This window comes from Lolium rigidum, chromosome 7 (genome assembly GCF_022539505.1).
Source record: "Lolium rigidum isolate FL_2022 chromosome 7, APGP_CSIRO_Lrig_0.1, whole genome shotgun sequence".
NCBI classification, from domain to species: domain Eukaryota; kingdom Viridiplantae; phylum Streptophyta; class Magnoliopsida; order Poales; family Poaceae; genus Lolium; species Lolium rigidum.
In genome coordinates, this window is record NC_061514.1 from 307,724,224 (window position 1) to 307,736,357 (window position 12,134).

The window sequence follows — 12,134 nt, forward strand, 5'->3', positions numbered from 1 at the left end:
TACCAGCACCCATTAGTACCCAGCAAAGGGTACTTGTGAGTGCTAGCATATGCATGTGCCTCGCGCGAGACACGGTGTGTATGTGGTACCTACATACATACAGACGCGCGTACGCGGCCACCGGGTCGATCAGCACCAACCGCGCAATATTATCGACGTACGTCGCCGGAGTGGCAACTTGTACCGATCCATTCGAATGCACGCGGTGCAGTGGGCAGGCGCACGGTATTAAGTTTGCATCCGAAAATTCGGCGCGCCAAACGCCTCTCGTTGTCACGCTTCAGTGCGCCGGCCAACCCTGCCTCTTGCATGCATAGCCAGGTCGATCGAGCTGTGTCGATCATTGCGGATTATGCCTATTTAAACGATGCGTCTCCTGCCTGTTCCATTCATCCATCCATCCAGCTCCTACTTCACTAGTCCACACAGGCAAGTGGAGAAGAGGTTCTTCAGGCATGGCAGCTCCGAGAGCACTTGTGCTCGGCTTTTGCGCCCTCCTGCTGGCGATCGCCGTCGCCAATGCCGAGGCGGGGTCCGTCGTCGTTGGTCTGGCCAAGTGCGCCGACTGCACTAGGAAGAACATGAAGGCCGAGGAAGCTTTCAAGGGTAAGCTACCTCGTTTTCAGATCGTAACGTACGTGTAATTAAAATGCACATCTACACCGGCATTACATATTGTGCTCACTATTGTCTCTCCTGCCATGAATCCACCACAGGCCTCCAGGTGGCGATCAAGTGCAAGAACATCCACGGCGAGTACGAGAGCAAGGCGGTGGGCGGCCTAGACGGTTCCGGCGCCTTCAGCGTGCCTCTCGCCGCCGACCTCCACGGCGCCGACTGCCTCGCGCAGCTCCACAATGCTGCCTCCAACGCTCCGTGCCCTGGCCAGGAGCCGTCCAAGGTCGTCCCTGTCTCCGAGGGCACCACCTACGGTGTCGTCGCCGGCGTCAAGACTACCACAGCGTCGCCAGAGTGTGCGTCCGTGACTTTGTGCGGGCCAATCAAGAAGCATTTCCTGGAGCACTTCCACCACAAGAAGCCCGTGCCGCCCAAGCCAGAGCCCAAGCCGCAGCCCCATCCAGACTATCACCCCATACCGCCCAAGCCAGAGCCCAAGCCACAGCCCCACCCAGACTATCACCCTGTCCCTCCCACTCCCACTTATGGCGGTGGAGGTGGACACCCCTCCGCTCCGATCTACCACGCGGAGTCTAAGACCATGTTGGGTCCGATCAAGAAGCACATCATTGATCACTTCCACCACAAGAAGCCCGTGCCGCCAAAGCCGGAGCCCAAGCCCCAGCCCCAGCCCCACCCCGACTACCACCCCGTTCCTCCCACCCCCACCTACGGCGGAGGAGGTGGACACCCTTCGGCTCCGATCTACCATGCGGAGCCATCGCAGACCATGTTGGGGCCGATCAAGAAGCACATCCTTGACCACTTCCACCACAAGAAGCCTGTGCCGCCAAAGCCAGAGCCCAAGCCACAACCTCACCCGGACTACCACCCCGTCCCTCCCACCCCAACCTACGGCGGAGGAGGTGGACACCCCTCCGCTCCGATCTACCACGCAGAGCCGTCAAACACCATGCTAGGACCGATCAAGAAGCACATCCTTGACCACTTCCACCACAAGAAGCCTGTGCCGCCAAAGCCGGAGCCCAAGCCACAGCCTCATCCGGACTACCACCCCGTCCCTCCCACCCCCACCTACGGAGGAGGAGGTGGACATCCCTCCACTCCGATCTACCACGCAGAATCAAAGACCATGTTGGGCCCAATCAAAAAGCACATCCTTGATCACTTCCACCACAAGAAGCCCGTGCCACCAAAGCCAGAGCCCAAGCCACAGCCTCATCCGGACTACCACCCCGTCCCTCCCACCCCCACCTACGGAGGAGGAGGTGGACATCCCTCCACTCCGATCTACCACGCAGAATCAAAGACCATGTTGGGCCCAATCAAAAAGCACATCCTTGACCACTTCCACCACAAGAAGCCCGTGCCACCAAAGCCAGAGCCCAAGCCACAGCCTCATCCGGACTACCACCCCGTGCCTCCCACCCCCACCTACGGAGGAGGAGGTGGACACCCTTCCACTCCGATCTACCACGCAGAATCAAAGACCATGTTAGGACCGATCAAGAAGCACATCCTAGAACACTTCCACCACAAAAAGCCCGTGCCGCCCAAGCCAGAGCCCAAGCCGCAACCCCACCCCGACTATCACCCCGTTCCTCCCACCCCGACCTATGGCAGCGGAGGTGGACACCCCTCGACCCCGATCTACCACCCTCCTTCCCAGCACTGAAATCTATATGGTTTCATGTTCAGATCAGTGAGTGATCGACGCCGTTGCTATTTATGATCTGTTGGATGCACGGTGGGTTTTGGTATTTCTACAGTTCTCTGCCCCCTTTTCTTAAGTATCCCCAGAACCCAGAGTTCAAAATAACAGTTATGAAGGATAGATGGGTTTCAAGCAATTGTACGGGTAATGTGTGTTTCTTTGCCAAGGCTTGTAATATCGGTGTGTTTTTTTTTGGAAATATGAATGAATTTATTTAATTGGGTCTAAGTTATACACGTTTTTATACACATGTCCTTTAGGAGCTGGTTCTGTTACGAAACAATTTTCAAATCTACTAATGTTTCAATTGAGTAGATGAGAATTGCCTAATAATCAAGTAATATCGACATTTTATATTCAACAATAAAGAAAAAGTTCCCGCAGGCCAGAATTGTTGAATGCAAATGAGATTGTATTAAAGTGTGATTCACTGATCAAATGATTAGGGGTATATATATCCATCAAATCTATGTCTTTATGGCAGTTCTTACATCGGGACGCTTCGGTCTGAGACATGTTGTCCATACAGATGCAGAGAAGCACTTTTGCGTGCGATCATGTCCGTACGAAGTTGGACACCTAATTAAATAACGAATGATGATGGTCCTAGTTACATTCCAAGACCCCCTTCTACAACACCACTTCTGTGTATCATCTTGACAATTTGTTCTGTAATCTTCAGAATCATATGTATGGTACAAGATTCTTGTTTCACCTTGAGAATCATCCCCCAAAAACCAAGAGGTAAAAATATTATTTTGTTCGATTTTTGAACTCCTTCAAACTTAGTGGAAAAATAAAAAATAAATGGTACTCCCTCCATCCCAAAATGTAAGGCGTCTAAGGTTGTCAAAAGTCAAACATTACTAACTTTGACCAAATATTTACGAATAACTATTTACATCTACACTATTGCATGGATATATTAAAAAAATATACTTTATGGTGAATCTATTGATGCTGATTCAGTATTGCAAATATTCATATTTTTGTGTATGGATCTGGTCAAACTTAAAAAAACATTGACTTTTAACTAATCCTTAGACGCCTTATATTTTGGGACAGAGGGAATATAACACACGATGGTTATTGTCTCATGCATAGTTGCTCATATGAGAAAAACTTCAGAGATTTTAGAGAACAATAAATGTGTTGAATCACCCCTTTATAAAATTCTGGTGGAGAAAATCGGAAGTATATACTGTATGACATAGGTTTTTCTGATAACTAGGTAATTCCCCGCGTGTTGCTGTGAAACATAAAGATATATTTCATTGAAGATAGCTTTGTGAATTCATGAAATTTTTATGTGAATCATAGAAGTGGAAATATATTATGACTTACCCGACGACAGAAAATCTTTTATTATTAGAGGAAACATCAAAAATATGATAATGTTTTTATAATTTTAATTTTGCATGTAAAAGGGCATCATATTATAGCATCTTATAAATAAACTTTGAATTTAGTAATAACCAAACAAAATGAACTTTCATGATAAAAACTTATGGTAGCTATATTGATATTGATCCCTGATTTTCTTAACTTGATAACACCATATTATATAGAAGTAAAAGTAACTAATGAAAGTCAAAAATATGATGAGAGGAAACATTATATCGAAGCACGGAATGGCCTGTAACGAACAAACAAAAAGAGCTGCATGCACATGTTCTTTATGTAAGTACCACGTCGCAAATCAATAATTTACCTGCAAAAGATGAACACACGCAACAATTAATCAATAGATTCAACCTACCGCATAATTTCTATTGACTTGTGTGTAGAGTAGACATGGAAATACTCTTACATGACCAATATCATGTGTGACCGAGAGAAGCCCCGGAGGTGACGATAACGAACACGCTCAGTGGCGATGGTGCATCGTTTGTCCTTTCGCGACCGCCTCACCCCTGCTGCGGTTGCGGAGATTTCCTTAATCCGCACTTTCACGGCTTCCGCTATCCGTGTGTGAGGACGAACGCTCACTCGAGTGGTGCTGGAGAGAGTGCTTCCGCCTTCCACGCCGGCTCGTCCAACAACATGCTCAAGAGCTCCCCTGCACGACCTAAACTGGGCATGCTTTTCTCCCCTCAACCACTCGACGTCAAGGTGATCGTTTGGGTGCTCCTCTCTCGTATCAGCTACCGCCTGGACAAAGCGGTTTACCCCTGCAGCCGAGAAACGCTCTGTTACATTCTCTTCACGCGCCCCTGCAGTCGGAAGGATTGCACAGCCGGAAAGCAGAAACACTATCAACGCCTGGGATGCCTTGGCTGCTAGCCATCCCTCCTGGTGCACCTTGCTTCAAAGCATTGTTCTCGACCACCGAAAATGCCGCCCGCTCCTCCGACCTGAACGTAAGCTTCCACCATTAAAATGTCAGGCACTCAATTTGCTCACCCCTCGTTTGCTTACAAAAACGTGTGAGAATCTGAGAGAGGGAGGACACAAGAGGCATTAGTGTGGAATGGAATGATCCCATCTGTGTTGCAGTAGGATAGTATGTAGTAGAGTGCCCCGTATTGGTATGTGGAGACGCCATCTTTATTAGTGCAGGATTGATTGGCATGGCGGTAAACTGGTAGTGGAAGGGCAATCGATCCCTTAATGAAGTGGACATGAAGGGATGAGTAACCGTTGTGACTATTGAGTTCTTGCATACATGTATCGATGTGGGCTGAGCTAGGAAGAAATTGAATGGCTTAGACACATGACTTGGAGGAGTTTGGATGATGGTTAGATGATGATCTGATGGCTACAAATAATATAGATGATGTGACTTATTGTGGAAAGAGCTTGAAAACATTAAATGAAGATAGTGGGGATCAACTTTATAGATATTATAGATATAGATGTGAATCACTACAAACCGTAATGAAAACCTTTAGATAAACTGATCAAGAAAAAAATGCAATATAATATTAAAATATTATATATAACTAGACCCCCTTCCCACCAACCCCTGGGTGGGGCGGTATGGTCGCGATCCATGGGGAACGTGGAATGAGCAAGGCCTATGAGTTAGTCTTACACGAAGGTGCTCTTTGCCTTTGCTCGACATAGGATCACGATAAAAAGGCGATGCGGGTTGTGAGATCTTTTTTGACGTCAATACCACATATAATTATAGTAACAAATAGTACATGATAGAGATACAAGAGTCATCTCCAATGATTACAAATAATAAAGTCTAAAAAACAAATAAATATTAGAAGTCTTCAAACTCTTTTTTTGATGACATAATCTTACTTTTTCGAAGGCTGCCAAAGATAGATATCAAGCCATAAACATGTAAGTAGCAACGAAGGTTCTCCCATAATTTTAATTTAAGCTGCAATGTCAAGGCCAAACACATGCGCACAACCATTAAAGTAGTCAATAAACATTGGCAAGAGCACCAACACCAGTATGACTGGAAAACACAACCGAACATCCTGTTCGATGTCGCTGGGCAGCCTAGAATACAAATCACCATTGTCTAGGACGTAGCAGACGAGACAAAAATCGCAACGATAATCCTTCTCGCGGAAACGATGATAAAATATCCAAAATCGATTTATTGAATCAAGATCTGAATATCCATACCTAGACATTTGTAATCTTCCAATGCCACTATTGACATCGGGAAGGAGATATCGTGATTGAACGATGTTTGGAGATCATTTATTTTAGACGGGGTCATCTCCACTGAGGCAGGGAGGCCAAAAAGTAGACTTATGGCCTATGGCAATGAGTGTACTCCCTCCTCGTCATAATGTAGTGCATATAAGATTTTGAAAAGTTAAATGATGTAAAGTTTGATTAAATTTATTGATAAAAATATTCATATCTAATTACATGACCAAATGTACACCTTATGAAATTATACATCATGATAAATCTAATGGTGTTAGTTTGATATTTTAGATGTTGATGTATTTTCTATGAGTTTGGTCAAAGCTTACATCGTTTGATTCTAAAAAAGTTATATACACTATATTTTTAGCAAGGAGTAGTATTTGTAGATGTTTTGAGATTTAATTCAGCTTTCCACTAGCAAAAGCAAGGCTCTATGAAAGCGTTATAGCATTATACACGCTGCTGGTTGTTACATAAATGCTTGGTAGGCGCACCGCACACGCAGGAACAAAAATAAAAATCAGGAGCGAACTAGTGTAGGCACCAGTGCGCGGAGGCGTGTCGCATCTCCTCCCTACTCGGAGCACCAAGGTATACCGGCTTATCCTGACATGCATATATGTCCATGTCCAGCGACCGATTAATGACGTGGATCAAATCAACGATCCATGCAGATGCCGCAGTGGACACAATAATAACTGATTCGCCATCTGAAATTTCGGCGCGCCAAACGCGAATTAGCCCCGTCTCTCGTTGTCACGCATCACTGCACCGACCACCCCTTTGCGCTGCCAAATCATCGAACGAGCTGGTGCAGATCGATGCGCTCTTGCGCCTTTATAAACCATGCATCGCCATGTTCCATTCATCCATCCATCGAGCTGCTCTGAGAGCAAGTAGTTTTATTCTGAGGTTCAGGCATGGCAGCTCCGGGAGCATTTCTGCTCGGCGTTTGCGCCCTTATGCTAGCGATCTCCGTCGCCAATGCAGAGGCGGCGTCCGTCGTGGTCGGCCTCGCCAAGTGCGCCGACTGCACCAGGAAGAACATGAAGGCCGAGGAAGCTTTCAAAGGTAAATAAGCTAATTAAGCTCTCGCTCCGTGTCAATGGGACGCGCTCGCGCTTTTAGGTGTGGAGCTCACCGTTATCTCTGCTGCCATCGACGCACCTCAGGTCTTAAAGTGGCTATCAAGTGCAAGAACATCCACGGCGACTACGAGAGCAAGGCGGTGGGCGGCCTCGACGGCACCGGTGCATTCAGCGTTCCCCTCGCGGCTAACCTCCATGGCGCCGACTGCGTTGCTCAGCTTCACAGCGCAGCCTCCAACACGCCGTGTACCGGGCAGGAGCCGTCCAAGGTCGTCCCCGTCTCCGGAGGAACCACCTACGGGGTCGTCGCTGGGGCCAAGACTACCACCGCATCACCAGAGTGCGCGTCGGTGACTATGTGCGGGCCCATCAAGAAACATATTCTGGAGCATTTCCATCACAAGAAGCCCGTGCCACCAAAGCCGGAGCCCAAGCCCCAACCTCACCCAGACTACCACCCCGTCCCTCCCACCCCCACATATGGTGGCGGAGGCGGACACCCGGCCACTCCGATCTATCATGCCGAGCCATCGGAGACCATGTTGGGTCCAATCAAGAAGCACATCCTAGAGCACTTCCACCACAAGAAGCCAGTACCACCGAAGCCAGAGCCCAAGCCACAGCCCCACCCAGACTATCACCCAGTCCCACCCACCCCTACCTATGGTGGCGGAGGTGGACACCCCTCAGCCCCGATCTACCACGCGACACCGTCAGTGCACGTGTTGGGCCCGATCAAGAAGCACATCCTAGATCACTTCCACCACAAGAAGCCCGTGCCACCCAAGCCAGAGCCCAAACCCCAGCCCCACCCAGACTACCACCCCGTCCCACCGACCCCCACCTACGGAAGTGGAGGTGGACATCCGTCCACCCCGATCTACCATGCGACACCATCCGCGATAATGTTGGGGCCGATCAAGAAGCACATCCTCGAGCACTTCCACCACAAGAAGCCCGTGCCACCCAAGCCAGAGCCCAAGCCACAACCCCACCCAGACTACCACCCCGTCCCACCATCCCCCAAATACGGTGGCGGAGGTGGACACCCCTCCACCCCGATATATCATGCGACGCCATCCGCGACAATGTTGGGCCCGATCAAGAAGCACATCCTTGAGCACTTCCACCACAAGAAGCCCGTGCCACCCAAGCCAGAGCCCAAGCCACAACCCCACCCAGACTACCACCCCGTCCCACCCACCCCCAAATACGGTGGCGGAGGTGGACACCCCTCCACCCCGATATACCATGCGACGCCATCCGCGACAATGTTGGGGCCAATCAAGAAGCACATCCTTGAGCACTTCCACCACAAGAAGCCCGTGCCACCCAAGCCAGAGCCCAAGCCACAACCCCACCCAGACTACCACCCCGTCCCACCCACCCCCAAATACGGCGGCGGAGGTGGACATCCCTCCACCCCGATATACCAAGCGACGCCATCCGCGACAATGTTGGGCCCGATCAAAAAGCACATCTTGGAGCACTTCCACCACAAGAAGCCTGTGCCACCCAAGCCGGAGCCCAAGCCACAGCCTCACCCAGACTACCACCCAGTCCCTCCCACTCCTACCTACGGCGTAGGACACCCTTCGTCTTCAACTCCGATCTACCACTGAAATCGATAGGATTTGTTCATGCTAAGATCAGCGAGTGACTGATCGACGTTGTTGTTGTTTATGTTCGATGAGCTTGCATGTGTGGGTTGTGCCATTGGCTTCCTTTTACTATGTGAGACTTCAGAATAACAATTTGTGAGGGACGGTAGTAAGGGATTAGTGTGTGCGTGTTGTGTATGTCCCCGGCAAGTGGCAAATTTGTGGGAGGTTGGTGTGTTTATTTATTAAGGTATGTTGTATCGGTGTGTTTTTTTGTGCAGCAAGTGATTATGAATGAAATTATTCGAGTCAAGCCAAAAGTTCAAAACGAGAGCTGCCCTATGCACTAGTAGTTGAATACTAGCCGAGAATGAGGATGTGCCAATAATAGAGCAATGGCCTTGCGACTTGCGAGTGCATGGTTGTCTAAAATCGTCTTTACTTCTCTTGTCAAATTAATTTGTGGTGATTGGATCATGTATCATCGTGATGTGTTCTGGCAATCAGTCTTGAATTTGTGTATTGGTGGACGGTGGTCCGTACAAATGACTCGAACTTAGCAGGCAAGTGTGCATGCATGCAATGGACCGTCATGCACAGCTCATGACATTCACGTCAAAACTATGGCAGCTGCCAGGGAGGCAGGGATCATACATTCATGCTACCGAGTACCGATCATAGCTTGAGGTCGGAACAAACTGAAGCAGAGGTGGGCCCGTCTACGACCGTGGCCAGAAGGGATATTCCACTCCAGCTAGCTTACCTTCCATATTTGGTCCAAATTACTAAACCCCAAATAAGACAGTATGACTTTACTCCATCTCGGGACCTTCTTTTGTCTACCTTTGGGCCTACCTATGCTTTGGAGTATATACTATACTCCCTCGCTCGGTTCTGATTTAATATATATTTTAGGAAAAATGTGGCAAACTAGTACTACATTTATTATTATTATACTTCAACCAATCCAAGCTATATATACTAACAGTACTAATACCCAATGAAAAAATAGGACTGCTTCGTCGTGTTGTTGTTAATTACAAAGCTAGAATGTAGAGTATTCCAGCATAAAGTTTAGACCTAAAATATAGAGTATTTCATAACAGAGGGAGTATATTGTAAGCTTAAAGGAAATAACGCAAAAAAAATGGAAAAAATTCTTCGGCTCGTATCAGTGTATGTAGTCGTCGCTAGGTGGTTTAAAGGCTGGTGGACACACTGTTGTTGCTCTAGCTTATTGCAGTTACATGTGTGCTCTATTTTATTCTGAACAAGATCCATCTATTTGTCCATGCACAGGCTTAGTACGCATATTTTGTTTCTTTGACTGAGAGTATCATAATACACCTCGAAAAAATAAAGGAATACCACTGTAATATAAGTACAGTACCAAAAGCCTTTTGTAAAAAAATCGAAAATCTCTACTACTTAAAGAGAACAAATTTCCTCTTTTTCATCTGGTCAAAGGTTTTGTCCAACATATTTTTTTTGGACTGTTTTGCCCTCACATTGAATCTCTCCTACCTAAATCTCTACTAGGTCGTTTACTTCGTCCCACATCTTCGCTCACGTCCCGTCTCGCGTATACCGTAGTGATTTCAGGAAAATTACCAAAAAAAGTTTGAAATGAGGAAAATTACAATTATGCCACCGTGGTGAGTCGATGATCGTCCCGATCTCACAGACTCTCTCCCACTTTCCCGATCAACTTCTCCCGTGTCTCGTGTTTCCGAAAAAGTTGTGTGTACCAGTGCCCTTGATGATCCTAGCAAGTCAAGTTGTGTACGTGTACGAGAAATTTACATAATTCATCACTTATAATAGTTTGTTATTAGTGCTTTCCAATATTTAATATATACATAATGTATGAATTGTCAGATTATTATTAGACATGTTGTAACTTGTAATAGATATCTGACCATAAAAATGCGGTACACAATTAAGCATACAATCAAATTTATACTCTTAAAGTTTCTTACAAAAATCTAACGGAATGATACACTAGAAATCTACCTATTAAGATATTTGTTAGAACATATCTAAATGGATATATCTACCAAACTATCGAATATATTTAAACAGTAATGCAGCCGCAAAAAAAACGATGCGGACAATTTTTTCTATGTTTGTATAGTAGGAAATGACATAATTTTCTTAAAATACATTTGTTTAGCACCAGATAAGTCTAATAATTAATACACATTGGAACAAAAAGGATGATAATATTACTAATTCATTGTGTTTGTTTATTACTAAATTCAAAGTTTATTTATAAGATGCTATAATATGATGCCCTTTTACATGCAAAATTAAAATTATAAGAACATTATCATATTTTTGATGTTTCCTCTAATAATAAAAGATTTTCATATATGAGTATAAAAGTTTAGCATAAATTATATTTATTTAACTCGCACTGGGTCCAAACATTATTTGGACCAGCGGTGCGTGTCCCCTGCATGCGGCCTAGCAAGCTGAGGCCAATGGGCTCCTAGCGGACTTATTCTTGGTCTCGTGGCCGGAGCCGCCACGAAACTTGTGATGAACTAGTCACTGCTGCTATCGTCTTCGGTCTTGCCTGAGCTAGAATTGAGCAATGGCTGGTACATGTCCTATGGCTGGTTCCTCCACATATAGAGAAGTATAAGAAACCATGTAGAGCAAAAGGTCCCGGCGCCATTCTATAGTTGAAGGATTAAGACAGATCGAATACGAAGGATATTACTATTGTTGTCGGATCACAAAGCAAATCTAGGTAGTCTTACCGTCATTGATATGTTACATGTGTAGATCCCGCTTACAACCCATACCACACCATTGACGGTGGAGAGCAATTAACGAAAAACTAGATTTTAAAATTTTCATCTCCAGATTATGAAAAAATGTTCAGATTTTTAAAATATTCGGATTTGAGAAAAAATCTAATTTGAAAAAATGTTCAATTTTTTTTAAAATAGAAAAAAACCGAAGGAAATAAGAAAATAGAAAAGGAAAAAACTAGATAGATTTAGAATCACTATCTTTTTGTTCTTGTTGACAATCACATGAAATTCGTAGTTTAAGCCAAACTTATATGATGCAAGTTTGGAACCCATGTACTCAACAAATATACATGAGAATAGACTGACGGTGCCTGCGATTCTACAGCCCCAAAGTTTCACGACTTACATGTTACCAGATAGATCGATCATCTCCTCCTAAACCAATCTTTAATCCTAGCCTAGTGCTTCCTCCTCAATCACCAACAATCTTGACGCCTTCGCCGCTCGCGGAGAAATAACTCCAAGCTAGTGAGGCTGGCCTCAAGGTTCCTAAAAACTAGCTCGGCCACGAGAAACTCGAAGCTCATGAGGTTGACCTCAAGGCTCCTGAAGCCGAACTCACCCCTAAGGGCATCTCCAACGGGGTGGCGTAAAATGCGCTCAAGCAGCTAGACGCAAAACGTCCGCAACGTCTGTGTGGACGCGTCCA

At 46.2% G+C, this 12,134-nt stretch overlaps 2 protein-coding genes across 2 annotated transcripts; both read left to right on the forward strand.

The window, feature by feature from the left end:
- The first annotated feature begins 455 nt into the window (after positions 1 to 455).
- Positions 456 to 2,314, forward strand: LOC124673134 (proline-rich extensin-like protein EPR1). The gene is made up of 2 exons (XM_047209264.1): positions 456 to 606; positions 717 to 2,314. Exons 1-2 carry the CDS (start codon positions 456 to 458, stop codon positions 2,312 to 2,314), a joined length of 1,749 nt encoding a protein of 582 aa, XP_047065220.1.
- Positions 2,315 to 6,894: 4,580 nt separating this feature from the next.
- Positions 6,895 to 8,684, forward strand: LOC124673135 (proline-rich extensin-like protein EPR1). Its single transcript, XM_047209265.1, has 2 exons — positions 6,895 to 7,045; positions 7,147 to 8,684. Exons 1-2 carry the CDS (start codon positions 6,895 to 6,897, stop codon positions 8,682 to 8,684), a joined length of 1,689 nt encoding a protein of 562 aa, XP_047065221.1.
- Positions 8,685 to 12,134: the final 3,450 nt, after the last annotated feature.